Source organism: Felis catus, chromosome B4, assembly GCF_018350175.1.
Source record: "Felis catus isolate Fca126 chromosome B4, F.catus_Fca126_mat1.0, whole genome shotgun sequence".
Classification (NCBI taxonomy): domain Eukaryota; kingdom Metazoa; phylum Chordata; class Mammalia; order Carnivora; family Felidae; genus Felis; species Felis catus.
The window spans coordinates 125922398-125940516 of NC_058374.1; the positions used below are offsets into that span (position 1 = coordinate 125922398).

The window sequence follows — 18119 nt, forward strand, 5'->3', positions numbered from 1 at the left end:
GTACCGTTGAATCAGAATCCCAGGGGGCAGGCCCAGGCTTGGTTTCAAGTTCCCAGAAGATTCTATCAGGGAGTCGGGGTCGAGACCCTCTGCTGTGACTAAAAGTTAGAGTCAAGCAGTGACCTACAACCAAACCTGCTAACAGTCAATCAAAAGTTATGTGCCCAGGCCTAAGAATGAAGCACTCTTGGTTTCAGAATTGAAACAAAGCCTTACAACTGAAAACTTCCCTATCTTTCTAATTAGTGTATCAGAACTGCTAAATCCTCAGAAAGCAACCACTCCAGAAAAGTCATAACAAAGCTCAAGTGTTTATTAAGAATTAAAAATACTGTAAATAAGCCATACAGTTCATTTCACAGTAAACTAAACAAACCTTTTTTTTCTCTGAATTTTTTTTTTCCTTTTTTCTTTTCTGAAGGGCAAGACAGCCGTTAAAGAACAGTACAGCTCGAAGGTAAAGGGAAACAGCAAAAAACTACAGAAAATGCACACCTTCCTCACTGACAGATGGGGGTCTGCCCTGACAGCAAACCTCTTCGCGGACACTGTGGTAAAATAAAAACATTTGGCCTCCATTCCCTGGGGAGACGGCCCAGGCCTTTGTGGACAGCTCTCAGACACATTTCCCGAAAGGATCCAAGGAGTCCCCTTTCTCGGGATTCTCAACCTGCGCGTTATGTGGGGACCCTACCAAGGGATGACACAGGTCGGCCACGGGGGAACTCCGTGGGCTGTTGTGCCTTCACATTCAGAACCATCTGGATTCTTTGCATAGTTACCTTTGAGATCACAGGATGATTCAGGAATGGAAAAGACACCCCACGCCACTGGAGGGGACCGTCAAGTCAAGCAGCTGGTTCTTTTCAACCTAAAGCCCGAGGGGCTTGCTCCCCTCCCAATGGAGAGCTGACACTTGTGAAGCTTAGCCAGTTTAAAGTGGAAGACGAGAAGTGAGTGACAGCTCATGAAAACTTCGGCCAGAAATATTAAAAAAAAAAAAGGAAAAGCAATTTTCCTTAAAGACAATTAGAAAGAAAAGTGCCTCCTCCCCCCACTTTTTTTCCTTGAAATCTGCCAGCCAGGCAGGGTTTTCTGAGGTTACAGTTAATCTGCTTCTGTTAATCCTCAGTTGAAGCCATTCCTCTCTGACACGAGAAACATCCCTTCTAAAAGGCGCCCCTGATTTGCAGGGGCTGGGCCTTCGGCAAACCAACGAAAAGCAGAAGCCGAAAACTTGAGAAACCAACGGTGTGTGGTAATGATCGTAAATAAATTAAGCAGGCATGAGAATAGAAAATGCCTTGGTGTTCGGGGGAGTGTCCACTGCTTTTTAAGAGGGGACAAGAAGATGGTGGGGGGGGGGGGCAGGACACGTGGGAGAAAACAACACAGTTTTTGGTCATGAGAAACTGGACTTTAAATCCGCGCCCTGCAGACACAACTCGCTTAGACTTTTTCATGAATCTTTTCCACTTTCACAAACAACCTATCCAGGTCATTCCTCAGGTCATCTAGCAAGCCCTTGGCTGATTCCAAGTTGTTCTCGTTGGTTTCTATTTTCACCGAGTAGGCGACCAAACTGTCCACGGCAGTCCTGAGCATCCTCAAGTCTGATTCCACTTGGCTGACTGAGGCTTTGAGGTTGTCTAGAGAAGAGAGTCTGTCCAGGAAGTCCTGAGGAGGCAAGGGGGCCGCCCGGGCCGGGTCCCGCCCCAGCAGCGTGTGCACCTGCTCTTGCACCTTCTGGAGAGCCTCCACAGTGCTGGGGAGCTCGCCCATGCTTCTCTTCAGCTCCTCCACGTCGCCGTAGAGCGAGAGCTGGGCCTCGCCCAGGCTCCTCACCGTGCTGGCCAGGCCGCCCGCGTCATCCTCCGAGGGGCCCAGGCCGGCCACGCGCTCCTGCAGGGCGGCCAGGCGCCGCTCCTGCTCCTCGCTCTTGGCCAGCAGGGCCTCCAGGCTCTCGCTGTGCCGCGCAGAGGCCGTCTGCACGGCATCCACTCCGTCTTCCACGGTTTGGAGCCTGGAGTCCAATCCCTGACTCTTTTCCTGGAGCGCTTCTAAGGCATCAGAGTTTTTGTAAACCCCTTCTTCCGGCCTGAGGGCCTCAGTTTCCAGGTGGCGCAGCTCCTCCTTGAGTCTCCTGATCTCCTCAGGGAGGCGGGAGGTGGCCTCCTCCGACTGGAGAACCTTCTCCGTGAGGGCCTGCAAGGTGAGGTGCTCCGAATTGGCTGCCTCCTGGAATTTCTGCTGCTCCTGTTTGAGGCTCACCAGCTCCTTGACCTCTGTGTAGACGTCAGATTCCAAGGTCTGGAGGGTGCTTCTCAAGGCCTCGATGTCCTTCTCTCTGGACTTCACAGAGGACTGGATTTCCTTCACAACTTCCTTCAAGGCTTTCAGATCCTGCTTGTACCCCTCGGAGTTTTCCAGAGAGGCGACCTTCGCCTTCACATCGTTGATTTCCTTCTGGCTCCTCTTCTGGACGTCGGTAAAGATGGCAATGTTGTCGTTGATGGACTTGGTGAGCTCTGTCAGCCTTTCCTCCACCGTGTTCTCGAGAGACGTGAAGTCCCGCTCCCGGGCATCCTTCACCACGTGAATGCCATCAGAGAGGTCTTTGAGAATCTCATTCTGGAGCTTCTGCAGAACTTCACTGATCCGGTTAATCTCACTCTCCCCTTGCTTCACAGCTTTCTCCGTGAGGTCTTGTTTATGCTGGGAGCTCCTCAAGATGGACTCAAAAGTCCCAAATGTAGCTTGAAGAGACAGCACCTGCAACCAAAATCCAGATGTTAACTACTGAGAAGAGCTGAGAAGTTTTATGCAACAGGCTATATTTCTTTTTGTCTGCCCAGCTTCCAGGTCCCTCTTCTGGAACAGAACGATAATTGTCCTTGGAGAAACTTCCTTCCACGCATAGTCCACATGGTTCGGACGCCAACCTGAAGGCCCGTTCCAAGTGCTCCAGAGATGGTTTGTAACCAGCCTGACCAATCGGCACTTTCCGTCTACCTACCCCTCCTTCCCTTCCGAAGCCACAGTGATTAGCCCAGGGATAGGCGTGTGGCCTAAGGCAGGCCAGCAAGTCAATTCCATGACTTCTGTTAAAACTACTAGTAAAGAGAGGCACCTGGGTGGCTCAGTCGGTTAGGTGTTTGACTCTTGATTTCGGCTCAGGTCACGATCTCACAGTTTGTGAGATAGAGCCCTTCCGGCTCTGCACTGACAGTGCAAAGCCTGTTTGGGATTCTCTCTCTCCTTCTCTCTGCCCCACCCCAATTCACACGCACTCTCTCTGTCTCTCTCTCTCTCAAAATAAATAAATAAACTTTAAAAAAAAACAAAACAGTGGTAAAGAAAGCCTTTTTCTGCTGGGATTGCTAGCCATAGGATGAGGAAAGCCTGGAGAGGCTCAGACCACACACAAAGTAGGCCAGTTTATGAGTCAAGGAAGGCAGAACTAGAGACAGCAAGTTCAAGTTCTGAAGACACAATCTGAATCTCTGAATACAGCTACACCTTTAGGAGTCTGCTTTTGAACTTCTTAGTTTAAGCCAATAAATTCTCTCTCTCTCTCTCTCACCCTCCCTCCCCCTTTCAGCCAGTTAGGCTGAGTTTCTGGCTCTTGGAACTGAAAGAGTCTTGCAACTTATCACAGGAAAAAAGCGGAGGCACATGGGAGACAGTGGGCTGGGAGGCAAGAGACGACGGCACAGGCACCTTCTAGCTGGGGGTCCTGACCAAGTCACTGTCCTCACCCGAAAAAATGACTGTGGATCAGGTGATTCCTCAGCATTCTCAGAATTTGTGAGCACATTATGATCCCATGTGTCATGACACACTCGTTCTAAATAAATTCTCTCCTAAACAAAGTCTGACCTGGGAGCCACTCCAGGGAGCGGTTTCATGCACCAAGGCTGACCACGTAAGGACCACTGACCTGGGCTTCATCCTGACGTGGTGCAAAGTGCCACCCAGGACATTTTATTGCAAAAAAAGAAAAAAAAAAAAAAAAAAAAGGAATCTGAATCTCTCAAGTCTCCAGTTCTAACCACCAATTCACAGGAAACGTGCAAGAGGAAAACACAACATGAGGATGCAATCAGCCAAACCCACAACAGATCACCAGGACCTTCAATAATTAAATGGCATTTTTAAAGGCAGAAAGACAGGAAACTGTTACACATTAAAAGAAATTTAGGAGATTTATCATCCAAATGTAATGTGTGGACTTGTACAGATCCTGATTCAAACAAAGCAAGACGTTTTTGAGAGAGTCAGGGAAATCGGATTTTGAACTGGGTATCAGATGAGAATCAAGAATGACCAGTAACTTTGTTAGGTATGATATACTGTGCTTTGCCAAAAGGAAAGGGAAAAGAAGGAGCTCTTATTTGTTAGAAATAAATCCTAAAGTACTCTAGGGGAACTAATGTGTCAGCCAAAATTAGATCCTGGTTCCACATCCACCGCGTCTGCCAGAGCAACGTGGGCCTTTCAGAGGGCTGAGACCTGAACTGCCAGCTTTTTCTGCAGGCTCGCACCTGCCTGTGTCCACTGGATCTTCTGAGTAAGGACAGGCCAGCCTTTCTGCCCAGCCTACGGTCACTCAGCAGACCTGGGCTATTTCCCAAGGCCCAGAGCATCTGAGAACAAGAGAGACCAGGGGGACAGCCGACAAGGGGTGGAAGAGACGGCTTCAGCGTCACCCTGCTCTGACTCCAGCCCAAAAACGACAAAACAAAATGGGAGGGAAGGGGAGGGGAAAAAATGAAACGAGACGAGCAAAAGAATGAGCATTATTAAAACTGGGGTTCATTACATTGATCTCTTCTGTTTAGGCCTAAATACCTCCACGGTAAGAAGTTAAAACATAAAATAGCATGGGCCTCTGGAACCAGACTGCCTATGTTCAAATCTTAGCTTGGACACTTCCTAGCTGTGTGATCTTGGGCAAGTTATTTAGCACATCTGTGCCTTAGTTTCCTCGGCTGCTGGATGGGAACAAAAATAGCACCTGACTCATAGGCTCGTTTTGCAAGGATTAGGTGAATTAATATACACATAGAGCTTCAATTGTGCCGAACACATAGTAAATGATCGACAAACAGCAGATATGGTCTTCATTATTGTTTAATCTTTCTTCTGGAAGTAGCTCAGAAGTCTGGAGATTCTGAGACCATCCTTAGCCCAATGCCAAAGGGAAACACTATAGAAATGAGAACAGGACACCTGGGCTCTAGTCCCAGCCCCACTTATAACCAGCTCTGTGAGCACGAGTAAGTCACATTCACTTTCCAGGTCCCAAGCTCCTCGTCTATTAACAAATAGGTTTCTAAAGTCCCTTGTGGCTTCCAACGGTCTGTGATTTTAACACAGATTAGAATCCAGTTCTCAGGGACTCCAGAATACTAGACAATTTCCCTGTTAAAACAAATATGACCTGAGCCATAAAGGGCACTTTGAGAAGGTACGGGAGAGAGATCACCTCTGAAACTAAGTTATTCATTCAATCACAGTACCTGCCGGTTCTACACAGCACTCAGAAAAGAGGCATGAACGGGTGAGCACAGTACCTGCAACGTAGCAGGCGTTCATTCAGTGTTTTCAGTGTTTTCTGAATGAATCAGGATTTAATTAATCGAGCAAAGCCTGATGAAGAAGGAGCTGGTCCATTTCCCCTCTGATCCCTGTCACCCCTAACCTGGGCTGACTCTTTGCAAATGGCCAGGAAGCGGACTAGATCAGAAATCATGGCGGAAACCAAACCCCCCAACCTCCAACACTATAAAAAGAACACAGAAATCGCCTCCCCTCCCGATGGTGCTGTGCGCTGTTCATCTTTACATGCAAAGACCCCATTATAATCAAGATGCAATGATGCATCTGTTCCCCCAACATATGCGGGGTGTCCACTACACGGTGGGCAAGACACCAGAGAAAAGTAATGGCTAGAAGAGGATCCCTGCACTCAAGGAGCTCACAGCACGAGGGGAGACGGTGGTAGCTGACCTTCAACGAGGCACTTACTGTGTACCAAAAACTATGCAAAGTACTTCCGAGACATCATCTCATTCCACCCTCATAATAACCTCCTGAGTTGGTGGCTCCCACTGATCTCCAGTTTACAAATGAGGAGACTGGGAAGCGGTCATGTTGAGCCATCAAACTCCCAGAATGGGTGACTTCACCACTGAGCTCTTAACCTCCAGGGATGAGCCAGAGCAGAGGCGTGTCCCAAGTGCACCGAGGGCCCAGACGCTGCCTCCGCCAGAAGCCCGGACTCCTGCAGAGTCAAAATGAGAAACAAAGAAATACAACCAGAGGACTCCGTCTTCTACAAACAGCCACTCCTCTCATCCAGCTGTCCCTCGGAGGCCCGTTCCTGCAAGCACCTTACGCCACCCCGGATCTGCCAGGGCAACACTGGCCCTTCAGGGCCTCAGACTGAACCTCCAACATTTCTGAAGTCCCCGCTCAGTCTTCCATGGAAGGACAGACCAGCTTCTCTGCCCAGGCTCCAGGCATCCGGCAGGGCACGTGCAGACGGAGACGAGGTGGGCACCCACTACACAGAGTAGAGGGCTTCAGGTCACACTGCTCTGACTCCAATCCCAGTTCCAATACTTAAGGTCTGCACGTGACCCTGAACGGTAACACGACCGCTCCAGGTCCAGCGGGTCCATCTGTGAAACGGTGCTAATAAAAGGGACCTGCTTCAGAGGGTGGCTGGGAAGCACTTAAAAGGATGCCTAGCCCACAATGGGGCCACCTGGGCGCCTCAGTCGGTTAAGCGTCCAGCTCTTGGGTTCAGTTCAGGTCACGATCTCGCAGTTCCCTGCATCTGGCTCTGCGCTGGCAGCGTGGAGCCTTCTGCCTGCTTGGGATTCTCTCTCTCCCTTTCCCTCTGCTCCTCCCCCACTTGCACTGTCTCTCTCTCTCTCTCTCTCTCTCTCTCTCAAAATAAATAAATAAACTTTAAAATAAAAACGGACGCCTAACCCATACCAAATACTACTTATGAATAATAATATTGCAGGTCTACATTCCTGCAAAGGACCAAACCCCACCCCACACGGAGCATCATACAAAGTTACAAAGGGGCTCACACTTAGGTTGTCAGAGCAGCCAGCACTACTCTCCTCAGAGCAAAGGAACTTCTTCACTGGCCGCCTCAGAGGTGCGGACAGAAATGGCCACACACCGTGTCAAATCCTAATACTGTTCTGGGCACATTCTGAGTTCCACATCACTGGAAGCAGCCTCAGCTGAAGACCTACTACGAACCTGGCAAGGCATGGGAAAGACAACAAGATGAACAAACGGTTGAGGGTGTTGCAGGAGCTAACTGCAGGAGGAACCCTAGCCCTGCCACTTACTAGCCGGGAGACCTTGGCGTTACTCTGCCTCCTGGGTCTCACGCTCCTCATCTGTGCAAGGGGAGCATCCTAGTGCTCACCTCTTGGAGCTGCTGTGAGGGTCAAAAGACAGGAGTACCCAATAAATACGAGGCCTACATGCTAAATGAAAAAGAAAGGTCACTGTTTCAAGAGCCTACGGCCAGGTGGATTCTTAAAACTCTGGACAGAGCCCTCCCCTCCCTGTGTAGATGAGAAAACTGAGCCCCAAAGAGGAAAGTCATCTGCATACAGCTTCCATAAGAGGAGAGGTGGGAGCCGGAAGGGAAGGGAAGGAAAGGAAAGAGGGAGAGGCAGGGGAGAAGCAGAGAGAAAGAAGCCCAATGTCTTCAACATCGATTCAAGACCTCAATTTCATCTGGGCCTCAGCTTCTCTCTCCCGTCCTGCTACAGGCCAGGTAGCCACTGCTGTCCCAACATACTCAAGATAGAACCTCCTGCCTGTGTCTTCATTCCTTGTCTCAACAGTTATTGACCACCAGCTAGATCTAGACTGGCACCACCTTGGCCACTGGGCATACGGGCCTAGGCAAACTCTACACACTCTCTCCTTCGGAACTCGGAACTCACACAACGGTGACCCTCAACTGAGACCCACTTATGTGCTGCTTCGCAAAACCGGATTTGTCTACTGTACCTCTGTACCCCCCACAGGGCCAACACGCAGCCCTATCACTATCAGACTTCAATAAATATTGTGATGGATTGGTAAGTGGGTGGATGAAAGAGAGGAAGCAGAGGCCAGTGATTATCCTCCAGCAGTTTGTCTGCTTCTTAAGAATGACTTGACGTTCAGGATAGGCAAAGCAGCGCTGCCTACTTAAATCCCTACAGAAAGTCACCTCCCTTGGCCTGCAGCATCGAGCAGGCTGACTCATTCCAGTTGCTCTGCCAGTCTTAAGAGGAAATTCCTAGTCCTGCATACTCCACAAAAGTCGATAGCAACTTGGCAGGGCAGGCAGCATGCTGGGAAAAGGAGGCAGCAGTTCCGGGCTCAGAAGTGGTGGCGGGATTTTTTGTTTCGATCATACAACTAACTTTCATTGAGCGGTGACATTAGTGGAGGCCGGAGGAGGAGGTAGGAGGCCAAGAGAGCTGCACTTGGTGTGGAAAAACACAGACAGGGTGGAACGTGAGAAGCTTTGTGGTGAAAGTTGGGTCCATCCACACCTGAGAGAGGCCTCTGTGGACCCCCCCACTGGGCAGTGGCCTAGGCATTCTCATGCAGTTTGCCACTCACCAGCTGGGATCTTTATCAATTCGCTTAATCTCTCTAAACCTCAATTTTCTGGTCTGGAAAAAGGAGTCAAAACTGCTAGTCCTCCCTCCCAGCCAGGGTGGCTATGATGATTAGATAATGAGTAAGCCCTCTTAACATCATGTAAATGTGTCTTGTGATATTACTCACCAGTACCCTCTAGTATTTTGGGCCTTTCCTTTCCTCTAAAGCTGGTATATGCTATTTCAAAGGCCCACATGGAGACATTGGTCCACTAAAAGGCAAGGGGCCTGAAGATATGTAATATTTCATTTGAACTTTGCAAATGAGTATGATTACTTGTTTCTCCTTCCCCGGAGTCTGGATCTATTAAAACCTGGCTCAGACGTCTCCCACGGGGAGAGCCCAGGTGTGGCCTTGCCCGAGGCTTCCAGGGATGCGCTGGCGTCCCTTCCAACCTCCTTTTCAGATAACTGCCCATTCAGCGGTTCCTAATCCAAAAAGAATGGGCTCCCCAGAGCCCGGCGGCTTCCTTACAGGTCACCGCTAATGCCCTGTGACAGGCCCTTGGCCCACCCTGGCTCGTTGGCCTGACCATCCTCGCAGCGGCCCATCCCTCGGGGCCCATTCCTCCGCGGCCATTAACAAAGAGGGTCTGGGGACCGCCCGGGAACGGGGGGGCGGGGGGGGGAGGGACCGGGGACGGGGCATCCCCGGCCGGGGCCGGCCGTGGAGAGGGCCCCGCTCAGGCACCGAGGCCTGGGCAGAGCCAGGGGCCCGGCCGTGGCTCGGGGGCCGCGGGTGGGGGCCCGGGGTACCCACCTTCTGCTCGACGCCCTGCAAGCCCTGGCCCAGCTCCTCCCTCTGCCGGGAGAAGTCCTGGTGGCCGCGCCGGACCTGCTGGACCTCCTCCAGGACGTGGTGGACACACCAGCCCGAGAAGGCGGCCGCCGCCACCAGGGCGAGGTAGAAGAGAAAGTTGAGCGCCCGGCCGAGCCTGCGCGAGCAGGACGCCGAGGACGAGGCGGCGGCGGCGGCGGCGGACTTGCCGCCGCGGTGGCCGCCCTTGCCGTGCGCCTGGTTCTGCGGATGCTGCGGCGGGTGCTGCTGCGGGTGCGGCGCGGGCGGCGGCGGCTGCTGCGGCGCCGGCGGCGGCTTCTTCGCCACGTCATCCGCGCCGCCCGACGGGTGGGCGCCCTTCTCCGAGGGGCTCGCGGCGCCGTGGCCGCCCTTGGAGCCCCTTTGTTTGGCCGAGGGCATGGCGGGCGCGGCGGCGGGTGAGGCCGCGGACTGCGAGGCGAGCGAGCGGGGCGCGCGGCCCGGGAACTTCCTCGGGCTCCCCCGGGGCTGGGCGAGCGGCACGCGGGCGCTGCTGGCGTCGGAGCGGCCGAGAGAGAGCCGGCGGGCGGGCGCGCGAGAAAGGAGGCCGGACGAGGGAGGAAGGAGGAGGGGGCCTGCCTCCGCCGCCGCCGCCGCCGCGGCGCCGACCCCGCCTCCCGAGAAGGAAGGCCGGGAGAGCCGAGCCGGGAGAGCCTGCCACGCACGCGGGGGCCGGCACGGCCCCTCCCCCTGCCGCCACGACCCCAAGGAGGGGGCCGAGCCGGGGGCGGCGCGGCGGGGTCCACGCGGCGGGGGTGGGGGTGGCTACGAGGCCCCGGGTGGGAGGGCCGGGGCGAGGGTGGTGGCCGAGCGCGGTCCGGGGCGGCTGGTGGGAGGGGGGCGGGTGTCCCGGCGGGGTCTACGGAGGCCGGGGCAGGCGACTGAAGTGGCCGAGTGGGAGGGGGCAAGAGGCGCGGACGTAGGGAGGGCGGCTGGCCTGGGTCTTGCTGAGGCGGGGACCGGGAATCGAGGTGGCCAAAGGGAGGAGCGCAGGGCTGGGTCGACCGGCGGCCGAGACTGGCTACTGAGCAGGGGCCACGAGGGCCCCAGGGATAGGCGGCTGAAGTGGCGGTGGTCCAGGAGGATCGGCGGGGAGGAGAGCCGGGGATGAGCTTTTTTGCCTTGGGCCGAGTTCGAGACCCCCTTCCTTCGACCTATTCCGAGAGAGGAAATGAAGCGGGGGGCGGGGGGGGGGTGCGGAGGGGGGCTCCCGGGAGCCGGGTCCCTGGGAGTGGGAGTAAGGAGGTGGAACGGACACCTCCGGAACTTTGCCCCTGGGAGTTGGGGAAATCCCGCCTCCCCATCCATCCCATCCTCTAAACCCGCCACGGGGTTGGGCCTTGACTCTTTCCTGGAGATTGAAGGCGGAGGCAGAAGGAGCTGTCGAGAAACCAGTTGGCTCTGCAGAGGCACGTTTAGGGAGAGTTAGCAAAGATTCTTGAACTGCGGGAAGTCTATTCAGGGAAACATCCCACTTAGCATCCCACTTAGCCTGGTCAGCCCATGTCCATGCTGTTTACTTTTTTTTCTGAAGTCCTTTGCACCCCCATTTTCTCTTTAGGGTTCCTGCAGTCTGTCCATAGCCCAACTACGGACGGGCTCTGTGCTGTGCCCTGGGGAAGTCTGCAGGGAGGAAGATGGGGGCTGCCACCCCTAGTCTGGTAGAAAGAAAGAAAACACATCTCGGCATTTAACAACTTAAATGTGTACTTAAAACCTCACAAACAGCCTTGTCAGGTAAGATTATTTTACCCCTTTTATAGGAAGGAAACTGAGCCCCCACCCCAGCTGATTGGATCAAGGTCACAGAGCCATGACTTGAACCTGGATCTCTTTCTTCCAGAGCCCATGCTGCTTTGGAGTGGGAAGGAAAGGAGAGGGAGCAGGGAAGTTAAGCAACTTGCCTGCTCTCGCTGAGGCTAGTTGGTGCTGGAGCAAGGACAGAACGCCACTGCTTTCCCCCCTGAAGCTGGTGGCTGCTGTATGCCTGGCACTGTGTGTGCCTGACGGTGCTGTAGGAACACTGTTTCCTCTGCCAATTTTGTTTTTAAAATAACATTCCTTGTCCTTAAGGCCTAGTTCAAATGCCACTTCTTTCATGATGCCTTCCCTATGACACCGCCTCTCGTGACACTTAGAGACGGCTAATAGTTGCAAGAAGAGGCATTATATATATTTATATATAATTATATAGTTCAATATAACAAACCTGTGTGGAGGATCCACTCTGTGCCAGACAGACGTCTACAAACTAGCCTCCCCTCCTTGAGGACAAGAAGCAACCATTGCTTCTACTTCTCTTTGTATCTCACCGTATAAAGTGCTTTCAAAAATCTCTAGTGAACCGATGAACACATGGGCCTGCCCTCAAGGGGCCTGAATTGCATTTGGAGGAATGTGCAGAAACACTTCAAGGGCCAAATTATGTACTTGAAAAAATAAATGTAAAGGGAGCTTGGAAAGCATACCATGGGGCTGTAGGTACATGGGGGAAATCTTCTGGGGCAGAAAGGTCTGAGCAAAGCTGTGAAGAATGGATTTGCATAGACAGAGCAGGGAGGGTATTTCTGTGGCGGAAACGGGGTGAGCCCAGGATCCCAATCTGATATGAAGGGAGTGTGTCACGATAATAGGGAAGAAGAAGAGGAGTTGGGTGGAATGGGTCCAAATTGCAGAGGTCAGTAGAAGCCAGGCAGGCAGGCAGAAGAGGCATAGTAGTGTGGGAGGCCAGAGTAAATTACAGCAGGTTCTGAACTAGAAATATAATCATCTGCCCCAGACAGAGGAGCACCCACTCCAGCTAAATACAAGGAGTGATAGTAGGGCTCTCCTAGTTCAAAAGAGCACATGACCTAGGAGCGGGGAAAGGAGATGGCAGAGACTTACTCATCAGAAGGTGCTAGAAAAGCCTTGTTTAAAAACTGTTCGACTGAGTTCAGCTTGTGTTTAAAACCTCTAGCATGCAAAAAAGCAATCCTCCTCCTTCAAGCACTCATCCATTAGGGCAGGGCAATGATAACCTTCAAAGGAGCTCTGGGGACCCAGCCCCACCTTGGCCTGGCAGGCAGGAACGCTGCCCTTTTGACCTTAGTTCTGCCACCTTGAAGAACTTGACCTTGAGAAGTATACTTACCCTTCTCTGTGGATTTCAAGGTCAGCTCTTTGCATCTCTAAAGACCTTTCTTATTCTATTACTTTATTTCCTAGAGAAAAACAGGCATCTGATATCAGAAATAATTGTATATTTTTTTAAGTTGATACAGACCTTAGGCCAGAAAGCATGGAAGGTTTCTCAATTTTCTGCCTCTGCAGAGCACCGGAAGCAAAGCAGGTGGGGGAGGGGAGTGTTACTATTTTCAGCGTTTCCCTCTTCACCCTTTCCTCTGGGAGGCAGTAAAGTATAATAGTTAAGACACAGGCTCCGAGGGGCATCTGGGTGGCTCAGTTGGTCGAGCGTCCAACTCTTGATTTAGGCTCAGGTCATGATCGCCCAGTTCATGGGTTCGAGCCCTCCATGGGGCTCTGCTGGCAGCATGGAGCCCGCTTGGGATACTCTCCCCCTCTCTCTCTAGCCTTTCCCTGCTCGCTGTCTCTCTCTCTATCTTAAAATAAATAAATAAACTTAAAAAAAAAAAAAAAGACACCAGCTCCGAAATAGACTGACTTGGTTTCCAATTCAGCTCCATGACTGACTGGAGAGTGTGACCTTTCTGAACCTCTGTGTCTTCATCTGTGAGAGGTGGGTAATAAAAACGACCTCACCAGGTTGCTGTGAGGGTTAAAGGAGAGACACCATATGATATTAGGCACATAGCAGGGCTCAGTGGCTAATACAACTTGCAGTGTCACTGAGCAAAAGTAGAGCTGTATAGAGCTTCTATGTCTAGATTTCAACCGTTTTCTTTCATCACTATTTCTTGGCACCCCCAGCACCTTATAGACCACAGTCTCTGATGTGTTTGACTTGAGAAAGCGGGCAGTGTTTTCCTCTGAAGCGTGGCTCCACCGTGGTGTTTGGCGAACCCAGAGATCAGTGCGTAGTCGTGGACGTGCGTCTTTTAGGGCCAGAAGGCGGCAGCGGTTCTTGGAGATTTCCGTCCTCCTACCCTATTTTCTGAATCAGCACAGCATGCATTTAAAGGAAGTCTCCCTTCTCCTTTGCCTCCTGCTTTTGTTTACCTCTATCCCTTGTCCTCTTCTTCCCCCCCTAAAGCATATTGGATGGTCAGGAACGTGGGTGGGGAAGAGGAGGAGGAGCTGGAGACATCTCTTCCTTTCCCCCAGCTTGTGCGAAGACACTTCTGAACACCCTCCGACTGCATGGACCATGCATTCTAAGATAGAGATTTGCAGGCCCGCAGCCCTCTTGGTTGTCTGCATTTTGGTTGGAATGCCTAAGGAGAAAGCCCTACCACTTACTGTTGATTGCCTCTTGGTTCCAGGTTGACAAGAAGCCCCCTGAAGCTAGGACAGGTGCCTGAGTGCCCTGCAAACAGGGTGTGAGTTAGAGGTGGGGGCCTCCTGCCTAGTTGGCTCTGGAGTGCTAGGACACAGCCTCAGCAGTTCCCACCCTCAGGAGCTCCCCAACTCCAAACGCTCTAGCCCTATGCCGCAGGGGAGTTCTTTCTTGGAGCTCACAGCACTGTGCGTGGCGTATGGACCACAGGCTTCACCTCACTGAGTCCCAGTTTTGTGGAACATAACCGTAGCACCTACCTTATAGAGGCGATGTGAACATTAAGTCGATTTTCTCCTCCACCCCTGCTCCACTCAGTCTCCCTCGTCCCAGCAGGGACATCCATCCAGTTATTTAGGAATCATTCCTTGACTCTTTCTTTGTCTCTCACCCATCCCCGCCCCCAACATCCAGTGCAATATATTAGTAAACCTTGTTGGCTTTACCTTCGAAATACATCCAGCGTCTTCCGCTTCTCACCACCTGCGCCACTGCCACTGATCCAAGTCGCCACCAGCTCACACTGGCCCCCCTGCCAAAGGACCCGTTGCCCGTGGTCTGTTTTCAAACCAAGAGCCAGAGCAGTCCCTGAAAACATAAGCCGGGTCATGTCACAGCTCTCTCTAAAACCCCCCAATGACGTTTCATGTCAGTCAGAGTAAAAGGCAACATTTTTGCAATGACCTCCACAGCCCCACGATAGGGCTGCTGCTGCCTCTCCGATGTGAACCCCTCTTAGCCCGTGGATCACTGACGTACAGCCACAGCAGCCTCTTTATCACCCCTCAATATGCCAGTATGTTCCTATCATGGGGCCTTCATAATGTCAGAACCTGCGTCTGATGAACTTTACCCCCAGGTATCCCCATGGTGGTGTCCTCCGTCACCTCAATTCAAATGTCACCTGTAGGTGAGTTCGTCTTTGACCATCTCATGGGCAATAACAACTGCCCCACCCGAGACACTGTTCGTCCGTCTTCCCTGTTTTTTCTCTGACAAACTACATATTTGCTTCTTTCTTTATTACCGCCTGCCTCTTCTCATCAGAGTGGAAGTTCCGTGCATGAAAACTTTACTTAGCTCACTCTTGTGTCCCCTATTACCTAGAACACAATGTCCGGCACATAGTAGGAGCTCAATAAATGTTATGAATTTCACATGAGTAAAATCCCTCCATGTAGGGCCTTCCCTTTCATAAGGACCACAAGGAGGGACAGTGGAGGGGAGGAACCCAGTGAGGAGTGACCTCGTAGAATGTCAATATCATTATGATGATCTCAGGAATGGTGGAGGGAGCGGTGATGATGATGGCAACGATGACGACGGCAATGGTGAGAGGGATGACAGAGAGAGTGGTTGCTAACACCGTTAGGCTGCAGGGTACCTGCCATATCACAGCAAGTTCACATTTACTGATCACTTACTGTGTGCCGGGCGTTATGCCAGGGGCTTAACATGTATGACCGCCTTCCATTCTCAGTGAGCCTTTGATGGAGGAGCCACAGTTCACCAATGAGGGTGGGCAACTTGGACAGGGTGACACAACTTGAGAATGGCAGGAATCATGGCTAGATTATTGAGAGCTCACACTCCCATTTAGCACATGAATGTATAGACAGATAAGAAAACAAACCTAGTCTGATGGAGTAATTTATCCAAGGCCTTCGGCTAAAATCCACATGTTTAATAAGCATCATGAATCTTGAACTGGGAAGGAGAGGACAGGGCTATATCACTGGTTATTCACCGCCACAACGGCTCCCTCTCACCATGCTGCTCGTGGATGTGTTTCACCCCTTAGGTGTGCTGTAGGGGAAAAAAATAAAAATTGAAATGAAATGAAATGAAATGAAATGAAATGAAATGAAATGAAATGAAATGAAAATTATATATGTATGAATCCTTCACAATCTGACCCTTGCTTCTCACTCTAGCCTCATTTCTCCCTCAAATCCCTTCCTATTCTCTGCAGCCAGACTGAGCTCTCCTACAGTTGCCCTAATTTGCCATATTCTCTAAGGAACACAGCTTCCTTGACCCTTTTCCTGCACCCCCACCCCCAGCCTGCATACAATGTCCCTCCCTGGTGCTTCTCCAGTTCCTAGAGGGTCATAGCACCTACCACAATGTATGGTGATTGCCTGTTTATGTGCTGTCATCCACACTAGAGCTTTCAGGACGGAGACTAATCTGTTCCTTTTCTTATCCCTCTGCCAGGCGGCTTGCCTGGATTGTAGGAGGCACTCAAAACATGCTGGATGGATAATTGCATGGATATGACAGTATGTAACGTACAATGCCTTCTGATTCTCAGCATCCTGCACTGTCAGACTACCCACTCTTCAGGGGGTGAAATGTTGGGAGTGTCTCAAAGTCTTGAAAGTTTAGTAGAAGTGGGTAATATGTGCAAATGCAGTGTCTTATGATAGGTTCAGACAGCATGTTACAAATGTATGTTGCTAAGTTAGCCAGATAAATATAAGAGGCGCATGGCTATGATGGATTTCTAAGTAAACAGGATAGAAGAGTTGCTGTAAAAACCCAGACCCGCAGAGAACATTTTCATTCCTGCCCCAGTCTTGCTCAAGAATCTACCACACCTCCGTATCACAAAGCGCAGGACAAGGAGTGGGGGGCGGGGAATGAGGGTATGGGAGCTACACCTCCCCTCCCAGCCAGGATTCTATTCGACCCACCTCTCCCTGCCCCACAGCCACCTCCAAGCCTTTGTTCTTTGTTCAAGCTCTTCTCCCCGGCCTTCCAATCTGGAAGTCCCAGCAGCCTCCTTCTAAGGAAAATCTAGTCCCTGACCACCTGTCCCCTGCCCCCATCAGTCCCTCCATCATTTGGGCTCCTCAGAATGAGAGAGAGTGGTAAGGATACAGATTGGGTTTGATCCTATCTGGAAAACATACTAGGGTGTATGGTGCTGGAAAGTTACCTAACTCGTCCTCAGTTTCCTCATTTATAGAGTAAGATGAATGCTTTGCAGGATTCATGGGAGATAACACATATGAAAAAGACCATTATAACTGTAAGCTTCATATACATAATCATCATTCGTGTGTGCCAACTAAATAAAGCTAGCCTTTCTATAATTCCGAGCCTAGCTGGATATTTTCAGCAATAGAAAAAAACCTAAAATACCATCCATAAACTGTGGCTTATAGTACCAATGGCCTAGGGTTGCGGTAAGATTTCAGCGAAATAATATCGCTAAAGCACCCAGCATGCTCTGTTTCAGCAGAATGGAGATTAGTATGTAATTAGTGCAATATCCTATCCCTACCAGGCCCTGAGTCTCTAGAGGGCAAAACCTTGTCTGTCTCATTTCACTACACCATGCTTAGTGCTATTGATGCATAGGTAACTGACCCAAAAAGTATTATTTTCTTCTGATTCATCCCTTGAACAAATCTGAGCATCTGACCTAGGCAAGGGGGCTACAGCAATGATGAAGCAGTTCAAAATCCCCATCCTTGTCGAGTTTTCATGCCAGCAAGGGAAGCCAGGTAATAGCACATCAGTAAAATACAGTATGCCAGATGGTGCTAAGGGGGGAGGGGAGGGAAGTAAAGTGGAGAAAGGGAAACAAGAGGGCTGTGGGATTGGGGTTGCTATTTTATGTTATTTTATTTTATTTTATTTTATTTTTAAATTTTTTTTAACGTTTATTTATTTTTGAGACAGAGAGAGACAGAACATGAACAGGGGAGGGGCAGAGAGAGAGGGAGACACAGAATCCGAAACAGGCTCCAGGCTCTGAGCCATCAGCCCAGAGCCCGACATGGGGCTCGAACTCACGGACCGTGAGATCATGACCTGAGCCGAAGTCGGACGCTTAACCGACCGAGCCACCCAGGCGCCCCGGGGTTGCTATTTTAGATCAGTTGGCCAAAGGGATCTCACTGAGAAGATGACATTGGCGTAAAGACCCGAAGGAAGTAAGGGAGCCAGCCATGCAAATATCTGGAAGAAGAGCCTTCCAGGTAGAGAAAAGAGTGATTGCAAAGGCCCTGAGGTGCATCTGAGCAGAGAGGAAGCAAGTGTAGCTAGGATGAGTGAATAGTTCATCCAGCAAGTATTTATGGAGCCCCTACTCTTTGGGGAATAAACAAATGAGCACAATGTCTGGCACATAGTCAGC

At 51.2% G+C, this 18119-nt stretch overlaps 1 protein-coding gene and 1 long non-coding RNA gene across 2 annotated transcripts; one reads left to right on the forward strand and one right to left on the reverse strand.

Moving 5' to 3' along the window:
* Positions 1-292: 292 nt before the first annotated feature.
* On the reverse strand, positions 293-10077 carry CKAP4 (cytoskeleton associated protein 4). Its single transcript, XM_023257399.2, has 2 exons — positions 9460-10077; positions 293-2772 (listed from the first exon to the last, which is right to left on the reverse strand). The coding sequence occupies exons 1-2, from the start codon at positions 9895-9897 to the stop codon at positions 1450-1452; spliced, it is 1761 nt and encodes a 586-aa protein (XP_023113167.2). The 5' UTR covers positions 9898-10077; the 3' UTR covers positions 293-1449.
* A 634-nt stretch (positions 10078-10711) lies between these two features.
* LOC109501766 lies at positions 10712-11851 on the forward strand. Its single transcript, XR_006601059.1, has 2 exons — positions 10712-11253; positions 11360-11851. It is a non-coding gene; the product is annotated as an uncharacterized LOC109501766 (long non-coding RNA).
* Positions 11852-18119: the final 6268 nt, after the last annotated feature.